The following is a 15,753-nucleotide window of genomic DNA, read 5'->3' on the forward strand; positions in this document are numbered from 1 at the left end:
AAATTCTTACTTATCATGCCGAATTCATAAAAAAAATCTCGTTTTGCTAAATTATATATATATAATATGTACATATCTGTACACACATGTTTTTTTATACGCATATGAATAATTTAAGGTAATGATAATGTACATATATGTACATTACGTAAATAGAGATTAAATGAAATGAAATTATAAACATGTGTATAGCAATAATACGAATTATTATTTTTTTTGTTTTTTGTTTTTTTATGAAACAGAAATGAAATATAAGAATTTTGGTTTTTTTACTTTTTAAAATTTTTAAAATATTTTTTAAAGGTTTTTCTAATGGTCCAAAATGGTTATCAAAGTTCTCGATTTACAAAAGGTTCTCTTAAAATCCTCACTATATATATATATATATAGGGTTAGGTTAGAATAAAAACCCACTTGAGTAGTGAAAACTCTAGAAACCCATTCTCAACCACATGTTTTTAATTAAAGATTAAATCTTGTGGTCCACAATTAAAGTTAATAAAAAAATATAAAAGTTAATTTACACTTTCTCTCTCCTGAAAACATATATAAAAATTAGTAAAAAAATGTAAAAAAATAGCAAAACATTTTTTTTATGTTTTCAATGTTTTGTATTACATGTAACAACATATCTTACATGTAACAGAAAAAAACGATGTTACATAGGGTTTTCACAACTCAAGTGGGTTTTCATTATATACTTTGCCTATATATATATATATATACACACACACACTAGATTTATCCCCCGTATTACGGGGGTTGTTTTACATTATTCGTTTTTAATATTTATATATGCATATTTGAGTTTTTATTTTATTTATTGTAAGAAAGTTAATAATTAATATACTTGATGTTTGATGATAAAATGGTTTCACAAATAAATGATATGTTATAATCCGGCTTAAAAGCTATCTGGGTTTGGTGATACCCATTACTCGTTTATTTTCTTTATTATAAAATTGTTTCTTAATTATAAATAATATCTTGTTTTTAAATAAAATAGGATATTAATTTTTAGTATATCTCTATTTTATAGGATTTTCATATCAAATATTTTATGAGATTTATTTTTAATATAATGAGATGTTATAACCCGTTTAAGAGCTATCTGGGTTTGGTGAGACCTTTACCCGTGAATTCGGGTCAAATGCGTGAGAAAGCTTCATTTACAAATAAAGCAATCTGATGGCTTGAGGGAATTGTTGTTTTACATTTTTCGTTTTTTAATATTTATTTTTTGGATTTTAATTTTCTTTATTGTAAGAAAGTTAATAATATACTTAGGGTTTGATGATAAAAGGGTTTCATAAATAAATGATATGTTATAACCCGTTTAAAAGATATATGGATTTGGTGACCCGTGACCCGTTTATGTTATTTACTATAAATTTTTTTTTAATTATAAATAATATCTTTTTCTTTTTAAATTGGATATTAAATTTTAGTATATCCCTATTTTATAGGATTCTCATATCAAATAATTGGTAAAATTAATTTTTAATTTAATGAGATGTTATAACCCGTTTAAGAGCTATCTGGTTTTGATAAGACCCATACTCATGAATTTGGGTTAAATCAATAAGAGACATCCATTTAAAAATCAAGCAATATGATGGCTTTCATAAAAGGGGGGAGCGACCACATCGCGACACGTAGGATTTTAGTGTTTTTGTTTATATATATATATATATATATATATATATATATATATAAGCTTGTATCTCCCGTATTACGGGGTTGTTTTATAATATTCTTTTCTACTATTTATATATTTTATGTATTTTAATTTTATTTATTATAAAGAAGTTAATAATATACTTAGAAGTTGATAATAAAAGAGTTTCACAAATAAATGAGATGCTACAATCCGTTTAAAAGCTATCTGAGTTTGGTGAGTCCCGTGACCTACTTATTTCTTTTTTACTATAAAACTGTCTCTTAATTATAAATAATATATTTTTTTAAAAAGAAAATCGAATATTGATTTTTATATATCCCCATTTTATAGGATTTTCATATTAAATATATGGTGAGATTAATTTTTAATTAGATGATATAACCCGTTTAAGAGCTATCTGGATTTTTTGAGACCCGTATCCGTAAATTTGGATCAAATGCATGAGAAGCCTTTATTTAAAAATAAAATAATCAGATGGCTTAAGAGAAAGTAGGGAGGAACCAGAGCTCTTTTAAAAATTTCGTTTATATATATTTAAGATATGGAGTGTAAAAACACTAATGAAAAGACATAAATAGAAAGAGAATAAAATAAATAGAAAGAGAAAACATAAAGATGAGAATTGCCTTCTTACATTATACCACTTCTTAAAATTAAAGTCAAGAGACAACCAAAATAGTAAAAAAGACGAGACAGGCTAAATTTGTAGAGACAAATTATTTATGCACCGCTAAAATAAACTAAAAGTTAATATAAGTTAATAATATGTACACAACTAATACTTTCTTAAATATTACGTCTCTAAAAGGCATTTTTCTAAGAATATATAAAAAAGGTACCTACGTACATTTAACTTTGGTTTTTTTAATTATCATAGTCTATACTATCTTGGTGTTTATTCATTTAAATGTCTAAAATTCGAGTCATGCATAAGCATTGGTGTAACATTTAGGAATAATTTAGATTGTCATAAAAAAATATTTTAAATTATATTCTTGCTAAGGTATCTCGTCTCTATCTTAAAGATGGATAGTTTAAATTCTAAAATGTACAAAGTATATGGATTTATATGAATATTTAGGAGTAAATTATATGGCCATTCAAAAAAATATATAATATATAAAATTTGATTTGAAAATATGACATTTAATTCATTTGTAATGATATATATGAATTTTTCTCTAACATTAAAAGAAATTCAATTACAGAAAACGATGAAAAAGTAAATCATCTAATTTTCTACCCGAGTACTAATTTCTTTCTTTTATTTATTTTATTTTTTATAGAAAATATAAAGTATGTTTTGAGATAGAGTTTGAAAACAACTTATATTTTTTAAAAAATCAATAAGTTAAAAAAAATGTATGACTATGATAATTATAATTTTTTTTTTATTTTAACCTTATTGACAAAGTTAAAAAGCTGTTTTCTTAAAAGCATATATCTTGGCTATTTAAATAATTTTTTCAAAAGGCCAACAACAATATGAGTTGTTTTCAAACTCGATTCCAAACATGCCCATAATATAAGAGCATAGGGATGAGCATTTGGTACTTGGTGCCGATACTGTACCGGTACCGAATCGGTATCGATTAGTTACCGTCGGTATCGAATCGGTACCAAAGTTTTGAGTTTCAGAATCGGTACGGTAAGGGTACCGGTACGGTACCGTACCGTATTGGTATTTCCCGAATTTTTACCTTAAATACTGGTACAGTCCTGGTACCGGTATCGAACCGAATATTTCGGTACCGGTACCAAGATTTGGCGATTTTCGGGATCGGTATTTTCGGTACCGGTACGGTACCGAGCTCATCCCTATAAGAGCATCTTCAACACTCTTGTACATAGCCGACGTGGAGCTAGGCGGACAAGAGCCAACCGAACCTCCGGCATTGTGGAGTTAAAGTCTGACTTGGAAGTTAGGACTGCAAAAGAAGAGCGCAACGGGGTGGGTCCCTCACTCTCTCACATAGACGTATATAATTATAAATACAATTTTTAATGGGATTCGTGTAGGTTTGCAAAAAATTAGATACCTTTGACAAAAGTATGTAATATCATGTTGCAGGCTAATATGGAGGTTTGCCTTATTTTTTTTCACCCTATCATTTAAGTCTTTAACAACGTCAAAATTTGAGTTTTCAAACATAGTTAAATACATAAATAGAATGTATTCACATAAGTTCCTATTGAATGACCCATATATTGGTCGTAGAAAGAAAACTTAAATATATACATTTAAAGGAATGTGAATATATTGGTAGTACGGAATAGATTTTATGGGCGAATGCTGATAAACAACAAGGTTATGGTTTTCATACACCCTCAAAAGGTAAATGACAAATAAAATTTGGCTTTATCATATATACAGGAGTGTATGATTTGTTAAAAAAGGTGTATGAAACCACAACAATAACATTATAATGAAATTCATGATTAACTAATCATTCATTTTAATTTTAAACACGGAAGGTGATTTATATACGTACTATACCCCTAGATATAATAATACAAGGTGCGGCATTAATACTATAACATTACCGGTGCATTAACTAAAGTTGTAAATACACAGAAAAAGAAACTAGAGTTATAAATAAGAATGGACAAATCAATCTAAAAGACTGAGGGGTGAATATCCGGGTATAAAACTGGGTAACAGATTAGTGTAAAAGAATTTATGTGTGTATAGAACGGGTATTATATTAGGTGATACCCAGCCAGGTTATTGAAAACACACAAACCTGCTTACTCAAACCATATCTATAAGCATTTTTATTCTTATCACTAATTTTGGTTTTACATTTATAATTTCTTTTGGGTAATAAATTATACAAAAGTTAAAATAGTAAAACATATATTTGGAAATCCCAACACGTAATTTTTAACAAACTAGAAGCACCCGATACAATACATGTAATGGGCTGGATACGGACATCATTTTACAAATGAGCATTTGACATTTACATTTACATTTACATTTACATTTACATTTACACACCCACTAATTAAAAATGCTTGCACCATATTGTTACCAAGGTGTGTTGCTATGGGTTTATTCCTAATTAATTGAGGGTTCTAGCCTCAATAAATGTGCAAAATTAGGAGTAGATTTAAAGGATATGCAAACATATATAGTCTATAAAAAGTAATACCCATCATATTATCATTCACAGTTTTGAATTCATCTATTTAGTTGATATATATGTCCAAGCATGTGTAATCCAGAACTTATAATAATAATAAAAAAAAACGCTCATCTTACTATAATTACTTAAAAAAAATTTAAAAAATAAAGAAAAGTATTATTATTATTATTATTATTATTATTATTATTATTATTATTATTATTATTAATGAGCAACAACTTTTGGGTATAATCTTTGACCGAAAAGAGCCATTTTTTATTAATAAATTCCATCATCCCCTTTTCTGCATGGCTTAACTTAATACCTTGTAGCGAACCGTCAGCTGTAATCCGCTATAACTATTAACCCTTACCCACCCCCTTCATCTCTCTGTGTATATACATATATGGATAGATATATATAGAACATATATATCAATCAATCAATCAATCATACCCAGTAAAATCCCACCGACAGCAAAGCTATAGGTAGGGTCTGGAGAGGGTGGGATGCAGGCACACCGTACCTCTATCCAAAGGAATATATATAGAACATATATATATTCAATAATCCGTTATCAGTGTGGAACAACCGTTTCATTTACAAGAAGGGGTTTTCATTTTCAGTGCTTATTGCTTTCGTCATTCAAATACTAATAATAATAATATTAATAATAATAATCTGTAACCACTTTCTGTTCTCTTGTTATATATATATATATATATATATATATAAATGGAGGATACATTCATTTCCATCTTCAACAACATTACTCTTACTAGGGTTTTGTTTTTTGAAGCAAAACAATGCAGAAGTTAAACTCCTCCGACGAGATCAGCGTTCTTGAACACCATTTGGTAATCAAGATTCATCTTTTTTTCATACCCACTTCATATCTTGATGGGTTTTCCATTTCCTTATCTGGGTTTGTTTTATTTTTGCGTTTCGATTCGAGTTTCCGAATAAAGATTCGGTTTCTTGAAACTGTTCTTCAGTTATGTGTAATTTGCATGTTTCAGTTTGGTTATTTCTTAATTGTGTATATGTTTATTTAAGTTTAAGATGAATAAATATGCTGTGATTTCAATTTTGTTATTCAAGAAATGTGATATTGATATGAAACTTCTTGTTTTTTACTGCAGGATGAAATGAAGAAATCACATAAGTTTGCAGATGATGACTACAACAATACTTCTACTATACTTAGGACTAGGCTTGAAAGACTGCTAAAAGAAAGAGAATTAAGAAAATCTTTGAAATCGAATAATGAGGATGTTCATAGTAGTAATGGAGGTATTGAAAGTAATGATATATATGTCGATAATCCGATAGTTACTTCGAGGACTGAAAATTTACCTACTGAAGAAGAATTGGCGAATGGAATCCGTTTAAACAAATTAGTTAGCAACGAATGCGAGATACAAGATAAACAAGTTAAATGGCCTTCCAAACATAGGTTATTGGTTGTGGCCAATCGGCTTCCTGTATCCGCGGTCAGGAAGGGTGATGCGTGTTGGCAACTTGAAGTAAGTGCTGGCGGTCTAGTCAGCGCGCTTTTGGGTACGTTTACTCTTTTTTATAATGTTTTCGTGACGAATGCTAAAATGTTATAATAATTAATGTGATGAAATTTCTTGAAGGGATAACGGAATTTGAAACTCGATGGATTGGATGGCCTGGTGTGAATGTACCCGATGAAATTGGACGGAAGTCGCTTACTGAATCTTTAGCCAAAAAGGTTGAATCATTAGTTTTTATAAAGGTTGCATCTTTTATAGTCATTTGTTGATATCTTGATTGATATCTTGATATGCAGAGATGTTTTCCTGTTTTTCTTGATGAGGATCTTGTGCATTTATATTACAATGGTTACTGTAACAACATATTGTGGCCACTTTTTCATTATCTTGGGCTTCCTCAAGAAGATTGGCTTGCAACTATTTGTAACTTTCAGTCACAATTCGATGCGTACAAAAAGGCAAATCAAATGTTTGCAGATGTGATTGAAAAGCATTATGAAGAAGGAGATGTTGTTTGGTGTCATGATTACCATCTTATGTTTGTTCCAAAATGTTTGAAAGAAAAGAATCCTCATATGAAGGTTGGTTGGTTTCTGCATACTCCTTTTCCATCTTCTGAGATTCATAGGACAACGCCGTGTCGTTCAGAGCTGTTAACAGCTGTTCTTGCAGCTGATTTAGTCGGGTAATTATTCTTATAATCCTTTTGTTTTGTTATGGCTTTTATAAGTTATTACTCAAGAATTGATTATTGTTCTTTTTTTTTTTTATGTTTTTAGTTTTCATACGTATGATTATGCGAGGCATTTTGTGAGTGCATGCACGCGTATACTTGGGCTTGAGGGGACCCCTGTAGGGGTGGAAGATCAAGGAAGACTTACTCGTGTAGCTGCGGTATATATGCTTATTAACTATCTATCTTTTTTATTAGTTTTACCTGTTGTGTGATCTTTTTTAATTTTCCCACCTCAGTTTCCTATTGGGATAGATTCTGATAGATTTGTAAGAGCTATTAAACTCCCACAAGTCAAGAATCATATCAAAGAATTCGAGGGGAGATTCGGTGGCCGAAAGGTGAGTTAAAAAAACTGTCTTTTGCATGTGATTTGAGTAAATACACTATTTATAGATTACCCTTTTCGTCTAATAACGTATCGTGCAAATTATATTTGACAGATAATGCTTGGAGTCGATCGCCTTGACATGATTAAAGGAATTCCACAAAAGTTGCTGGCATTTGAAAAGTTCCTTGAAGAAAATCCAAGTTGGTGTGATAAAGTTGTTCTGCTGCAGATTGCAGTGCCAACAAGAACCGATGTCCCCGAGTGTATGTTTGACCATGTTGACCATTTTTCGCATATTCTGTTGGTTCATTAATCTAATGGAGTTTTTGTTTATCTTGACAGATCAAAAGCTTACATGTCAAGTTCATGAAATTGTTGGACGGATTAATGGAAGATTTGGGACGCTTACATCCGTTCCAATTCATCATCTGGTGCCTCTCTTTGATACGATTAAAATACGCCTTTAATAAATATCTTCTTTTTTAAAATTTTGGATCACTTTCTTGTGCATTTTACAGGACCGGTCTTTCGACTTTCATGCCTTATGTGCGCTATACGCCATGACTGGTATCATTTTGATCTTGCAGTGTTATTTTATATATCTTTCATTAAATTACAACTAACACTCATAACTCGTGTGAGATTAGATGTCGCGCTCGTTACATCTTTAAGGGACGGGATGAATCTTGTGAGTTATGAATTTGTGGCCTGCCAAGCTTCAAAGAAAGGAGTTCTGATTCTAAGTGAGGTACTTAACTACTCATACTTCTTTTAGTGATCACACATTCTTTTAAAATATTATTTAATGTTCATATTTAACCATTTTCCATGTTGCATTTACATAGTTTGCAGGAGCAGCGCAGTCTCTCGGCGCAGGGGCACTTTTGGTAAATCCATGGAATGTCACGGAAGTCGCGTCTTCAATTGCTTATGCGCTAAATATGCCTTCTGCAGAAAGGGAAAAAAGACACCAGTATAACTACATGCATGTGACTACTCATACATCTCAAGAATGGGCTGGAACTTTTGTTAGGTTAGTGTTTTTTTTTTCTTATTTTGTATTTTTCGGTTTTTATTAATAGTTTTATTTCGTATAGCGAACTTAATGATACAGTTGTGGAGGCTCAACTGAGAACAAAGCAGATTCCACCTCAGCTTCAAACCGAACATGCTGTTGACCGCTATCGGTGTTCCAAGAATCGCCTGATCATATTGGTATGCTGACTAATTACCTAGAATGACATTTTTGTGATTATTTGATATTACATAATATAAAATGTTATGCCAAATTCTGATTATTACCTAAACTGACATTTCTGTGAAAAAAAGGCAGTGAGTTTAAATAAGGGGTAAATGGGTAATATTGTTTTACAGGGGTTCAATGCAACATTGACTAAACCAATGAATGCTGATGGAAGAGGTGACCAGTTCAAAGAAATGGAACTTAATCTGCATCCTGAGCTAGAAGAGGCTTTAAAGAAGCTTTGTGATGATCCAAGATCAACGGTTGTAATTGTAAGCGGGAGCCCTCGAAACTTACTCGATAAGGTAGCAAACTGTTTTTTGCAAATGCATTTAATTTTTCTTTCTTTTTTCGGTTTGACTTTTGCTGACTCGATGATTCTGCAGAACTTTGAAGATTACAGCATTTGGCTTGCAGCCGAACATGGTGTGTTTTTAAGAACACCTAACAAGAAATGGTTTCAAAACATGACCGATAATATACATTTGGATTGGATCGAGAGTGTTAAGGTACGTGCATGCTTATGCTTGTTTATGGTCAAACGGGCCAGTTTGACCTGTTAAAGTTTTGTTGTAATTTTCCAACTTGTTCTTGAAATTTGATGCTGGTTGCAGCTTGTTTTCGAGTACTTCACTGAACGAACTCCACGATCTTACTATGAGCTTCGTGAGACATCAATCATTTGGAATTATAAGTATTCAGGTTAGTACCCAACTTCACATTTGTAAAGTTTTTGTAACCACAATTAATTATATTTTCTTCTTTTGGTTGATTTTTAACAAAAGATTTTGAGTTTGGAAGACTTCAAGCTAAGGACATGTTGCAGCATTTGTGTACCGGGCCCATATCAAATGCTTCAGTAGAAGTGGTTCAAGGTGGACGGTCTGTTGAGGTTCGAGCCAGCGGGGTGTCAAAGGTTTGACCTTTTTTTAAACCATTTCGCTTGACGCTTATAGCACGAAACCCGTGTTGACCTTTGACTTTTTTATGAATTTCTATTTATTAGGGTGTGAGCATAAGTGGCATTTTGGGTCAAGTTATACATGACAAAGATATGAAGGCTCCTATTGACTATGTACTGTGTGTTGGACATTTCCTTCCAAAGGTAATATTCAGTTGACCTTTTACAAGGATTAAAAATGTTAACTTTTAGTAAGTTTAGGAGTCTAATGCTGAAACAGGGGCAATTTGGTCTTTTTGCATTGTGATTTAAATGAAAAATGTAAAACACCATCCTCTCAAAATGGAAATTTGTCGGTTTTACATGAGGCAGGATCTTTTTCCATTTTCTTGCAATTTTGATGATCGGGTGGATTCCGTTTATGCTTTTATTTCTAGTGGTTCAAAAGATTAGTTTAAAGCGAAACCGATCAAATGAACAAAAGATAACCTTTTTGACCCGTTACTCAACCCGCTTGCATATGTTGACCGTGCGATTATTATTATTATTATTATTATTATTATTATTATTATTAAATTATTATTATTTCAGGATGAAGATATATACATGTTTTTTGAGCCGGAGCTTCCTGCTATAACAGTAACCCCGGCCCACTCAAGTTTCGGGAGTCCAACCAACGGGTTGTCTCCAAATCTTTCAGAAGAAAGAACCAAATCCGGCGACCATTCAGTTAAAACTACTTCAAATAATGACAACAATAGCTGCTCCTGCTCTACAAACGGAAGCATGACCATAAATGCATCAGGCCCATTGGGCCATGGGTCATCAGTGCTTGATCTGCAGGGTGACAACTACTTCTCATGTGCAGTTGGAAGAAAGCGGTCAACCGCAAGGTATCTGTTGAACTCTTCTGTTGATGTGGTGGCCTTGTTGAAAAAACTGGCAGATTGATCATTGTAGATATATGCAAAGTCTATGTTGGAGGTCACAAACTTAGGTTACATAAGTGTTTTTTAGTTGTGTTTTTGTTAGATTGTTCGGTTGTGACGACAACGACGAAGATGATCATAATATCCAAATTACTAGCTTGAGTTTCTTATAGATTTTTGGTTTCCATTGTAATAATGTTTAGTTTCATTTCTCAGTGTTGGCTATATTGTGATTTGTACAAAGTATCTGGTTTTGGTACAAGATCAAAACAGGAACCATTTTTTTTTAATATAAAAACCGGAAACCAAACCAATATGTTATATGGCCGTTGACCCACTTTGGCCCATACGGTTAGGGCTGTAAACGAACCGAATGAACACGAATAAGGTCTTGTTCATGTTCGTTCGTTAAGTAAATAATGTGTTCACGAACGGTTCACGAACACTTACCGAACGAGATTTTATGTTCGTGTTCGTTCATTAAGAAAATTAATGTGTTCACGAACGGTTCACGAACACAAACGAACACAAATAAAATCGGCAGAGCCTAGAGATAGAGACCGATTTATTCATCAATGTGAATAATGAAAGCCTGTAAACGAATAGAATGAACACGAGTAAGGGCATGCTTGTGTTCGTTTATTTAACTTTAAAAGAACACGGACACTTAATCGAACAAATATTTATGTTCATGTTCGTTTATTTAAAAATGGACATTTGTGTTCGTTTGTTTAAAATCTAAACCAACATAACTAAATAAAGATAAACGAACATGTATGAACAAATGTAAATGAGCAAAAATATAAACGAACTTAAACGAAAACACTTAAATGAACACAAATTAACAAATATAAAACTTTTAAACAGATGACTTATCCAGATAATATTTAATTATTTTCTATTAATATTAATACATAAATGAACATAGATAAACAGACAAAAATGAACATAAACGAACATTCATGAACATAAATGAACGAACGAAACATGTGCTTTGTTTGCTTTTAACATTTAATATAACTTGTCTATTGATGTGCTTTGTTATTAACTAATATTAGGCAGCTATGCCCTCCTTTTTTAATCGTTTGAAGCACACCAAGCTTTTCCCACTTATTTTTTGTTCACTTTTTTTTTGTTCATTTCCTTAGGATATAACCTTTCTTTATTTATTTTAAGGCATTAAAGCTTATATATGTATGAATATTTTATATTATTATCATAGTTATAATTATAATTTATGACTATGGCTCAAGTTATAGAGTCCGAATGAATGTCATTTTAAATATTTTAAACTTTTTATGTTAATCAACCAAACCCACATTGGTACAACGCTCGAGTTTACAGACCGTAAAAACGTCATTTTAAATATTCTAACTTTTTATATGTTAATCAACCGAACCCACATTAGTGCACCACTGCAAAGCGGTGGGTACATAAACAAATCCTACCTACCAGACGCGTTATCCGAACTGTCCAGCGCAAAACGCCGTGTAAAATACTAGTTCATTGTATATTTGTACCATACGCAGCCCGAGGTCTGGATGATTTGACAAAGGAATATACTTTGGGTGACAAATTTCTTTGTTATGGAGCAAGTTTGTGAAGGCGGGATTTGTGATTACAAACCTGCAACAAACTTGCAAGGTGGCACATTTGTGTAGCCACCCGCTCTCATTGATATAAACATATATTATATTTATACAATTATAACATTTTTTAATTGGGTTTGTGAAAGTTTGTTGTTGTAGAACAAATAGAGGTTTTTACGAAAAGTTTAAAATATGATGTGCAGCTTATGTGACGACTTGTGAAGGTTTATTGTTGTAGATTTACTAGTTAGTTGAAGTTTGAGAGGTGTATAGGAGTCAGAAACTTTAGAATCTTGCAAAATGGCCTTAGATTTGGTCCCCAAATGGACCGCTCGATCATGGTAAGTTGTGTCACACTTTGATTCTATGTTATCCATTGTCGTTATATGCTTGTTTTAATGCGAGGATTTTCTTCTTTGATTTGAGACTTACAAATCTTTAGGTATCGTTTACTTTTGTGGTATGAGAGATTGCGCATATGTATGACAAAGATCGTCACTAGAAATCCTATTAGGTAGTGAGTGACCATGTTATCACCCACACTTTAAACACCACGGATGTTTACTATATTCTCTCGAACGCTTATTCAATGAGCGTGTTTGCCTTCATTCTTGGCCCACTTAACCTTGTTAATTGCGAGTCAAAAATAGAAAGTAAAGGCAGAAGCGTTTAAAAAAATATGCAAAAATGACCACATGTGATCCTTTTCCTAGGCCCACTTTGACCTTTTGAGATCTAAGTGATATATAAAATTGAAGCCTACTATAATTACGCCATGATCCATAGGTCATCCAAAAATGGCATGCAAGATTAAGGGTGGGGTAAGTTCTCAAAAGTCATTGTTTTTGTATACTTTTTAAAATCTTTAAAAGTTAAAAAATTGTTAAACTCTTATTGTTTGTATTTTCAAAATTGTTATCAAAACCAAGAAAAATAATGTGTTAATTAGGGTGTGAATAATACCGGACTAAAATAAAAAAACTGAAAAACCAATCCGAATTAGAAACTGACGATTCGGTTTTGGACTTTAAATTGAAGTATTGGTATTGGTTTAGTTTTGTGAAGAGGTGAAAAACCGAACCGAAGTAACAAAAAATAACGAGAAAAACCGTACCTTAACCATTAAAAATTTAAAACCAAATATACCGATGACTAAATGCTCTTAAATTTATGTTTTTATTTTTAATTTTGAATTTAAGTATTATTTATTAGCTTAAGATATTCTAGTCCCAAATGTTAAAAATTCTATTAACCATAAATTTTGTTTTTATCAAAAAAAAAAAATTACCCCAAGTATTAATATCTTGGGTCAGTTTTTTGGGCTAATTAGGAGAACCGAAAAAATTGAATCCATAACCGAATCGAACCCGAAAATTGAAAACCAAAAAAATATGAAACCAAACTATTTTGAAAAATCAAAAACCATAAAATTCGTTTTCGGTTCGATTTTAGCCTAAAACCACATCAAATTGCATCATGCACATTAACAAGTAGGTAGATTCGCCATACAACATTCAATGGGGTGATTGTAATAAATAAAAGTTTATAGTAAGTATAATAGTGTAGCATCGGGCCCCTCGTACTACTAATATTGTCCGTTTTACTCATGAAGAGTTCACGGATTTATTTTTTGTTGCTCATGTAAAGTCTTTTTAGGAGATCACTCAGTCTGATACTATTCCCACCTGAACACGCTTAACTATGGAGCTCTCATCTCGTCCACTAACATTAAGTCCAAAATGTGTTAATGATTTAAGAAGCGGGACATTTACTTATGAACCAATAATCTCTTTTATTGACAGCCGATGCGGGACTAATCTAGGGTGTTACAAACACCCCCTTTTAGACTCATCGTCCTCGATGAGGTTTGCCCCGCCATCCAATCCAGGATGTGGGATTCGCCTAAGGTGTACCTCGCGACTCCCCGGGGGGGGGGGGGGGGGGACCCACCATCCTTGATGAGGTTTGCCCCACCATCTCGAACGACACCGAAGTGGGTATAATACCACTTGTAACATATTACCCATTACCACCAATATTGTCCTCTTTGCCCACGAATTTGTTTTTGGCTGCCCTTTACATTAAGCCAAAACACGTTTGTGATTTAAAAGGTGATCCATTACTTATGAACCAAGGATATCTCTTATCAACAACCGATATGGGATTTGCATAGGGTGTTCAATTGGTCTATGTTAATCTTCTTTGTAATTTCTGAATCGTTACAATCACCCCCTTAGGGACTCATCATCTTCGATGGGATTTGCCCCACCACCCGAATGGATTAGGAGTGACTCTAGTACATCTTTAACATCCCGCCTCTCATACCACCAATATTATCAGCTTTACCCACGAATAGCTTACAGATTTGTTTTTTGGTTGCCCATGTGGAGAATTCTCACGAGGCAACCCATCATGATACTACTCCCACCTGGACACACTTAATTGTGAAGCTCTCCTCTCGCTAGCATTAAACCCAAAGCGCGGGTGCTTTAAGAGATGTGACATTTACTTATGAACTAAGAATTTCTCCTGTCCACGGCTGATGTGAGATTGATCTAGAACGTAACAAATAATAATAATTATTATTATAATAAAGGTAAATGGAAAAGATAAACAATTAGCAGGTTATCTGGCAAATAGGCTCAAAGAAAATTGATAGTATATTTGTTACTTTGTATACTTGCTTTGAAAAATAATTATAACTACAAATAATCATTCAAATTCATTATGTTGTTACATAACAATAAAAACCTAATTATATATATCAATTATTAGTCAATTGATTTGAAAGGTATCATAATTAGAATAATTATAAAAAGAAACCTAATCAAAATATAAATCCTAGTAATGATAAGATATTGTAACAAAATCATAGTTATCTACATAATAAATTACAATTTATATAATATTCTAATTCAAATTAATATATATGCTAAGAAGAATAAATAATACAGCTACTATACGGGTGGTCATATATAAAAAAAGTAAAATATTTATTTTTACTTAATTTTTTAAGATCTTATATCTTATAACATGAAGTTAACATATAAACCAATATCAAATTAAAATTAAAATAGTAAAATTGGCAGGAATTAAAAAGCTTTTATATATTTGTTTTTTCTTATTTGTTTCTATACATACCCTAGATTCAAGATTGATTTATTGATAAATCCCCTAGATTCTATGGCACACCATTTATTCTTATAAATACCCTTTTCAAATCCCCAAATATTCATAAAGAGTTCGAGGTTTCGTCGATTAAAAGATGGATGGTGCGGTCCGTTGTGGATGCTGGGAGTTTCGGTTTTCAATGGAGCGATTGGGTCCCGAAAAAATGTAATATTTTTATTTGGAGGGCCGTTCTGGATAGTCTTCCAACCAAGGAGACTTTAGCTAGACGTCATTTGCATTGTGATGATCATTGTTGCGCTTTATGTGAGAGTAATGAGGAATCGCTCGAGCACTTGTTAGCCGGGTGTTTCATTTCTATGGCCGTTTGGAATGCGATTGGTTCATGGTGCAACATCCCTAGATCTTTTGTTTTTCATGTCAATGATTTGGTGGAAGTGCATAAGGTTTGTGGTGCGACGGGGAACAAGAGATTGATTATTCATGGAATTGTCATCATTACTTGTTGGAGGATTTGGTGGGCTAGGAATGAAAAGATTTTTTCGGGCAAGAACACTAAGGTGGTAGAA

The 15,753-nt window shown here is 32.2% G+C and overlaps 1 protein-coding gene across 1 annotated transcript; it reads left to right on the forward strand.

Annotated features, from left to right (window-relative positions):
* Window positions 1-5,615: 5,615 nt before the first annotated feature.
* On the forward strand, window positions 5,616-10,672 carry LOC143538528 (alpha,alpha-trehalose-phosphate synthase [UDP-forming] 1-like). The gene is made up of 18 exons (XM_077032073.1): window positions 5,616-5,666; window positions 5,952-6,369; window positions 6,450-6,547; window positions 6,626-7,014; window positions 7,109-7,223; window positions 7,302-7,403; window positions 7,506-7,656; window positions 7,736-7,824; window positions 7,912-7,960; window positions 8,041-8,141; window positions 8,239-8,426; window positions 8,491-8,608; window positions 8,768-8,941; window positions 9,023-9,145; window positions 9,251-9,338; window positions 9,422-9,552; window positions 9,643-9,741; window positions 10,129-10,672. The coding sequence occupies exons 1-18, from the start codon at window positions 5,616-5,618 to the stop codon at window positions 10,486-10,488; spliced, it is 2,844 nt and encodes a 947-aa protein (XP_076888188.1). The 3' UTR covers window positions 10,489-10,672.
* Window positions 10,673-15,753: the final 5,081 nt, after the last annotated feature.

The sequence above is a fragment of the Bidens hawaiensis genome, unplaced genomic scaffold (assembly GCF_021521415.1).
Source record: "Bidens hawaiensis isolate Kalapana, Puna unplaced genomic scaffold, B.hawaiensis_p1.1 tig00011638_1, whole genome shotgun sequence".
Taxonomy (NCBI): Eukaryota; Viridiplantae; Streptophyta; class Magnoliopsida; order Asterales; family Asteraceae; genus Bidens; species Bidens hawaiensis.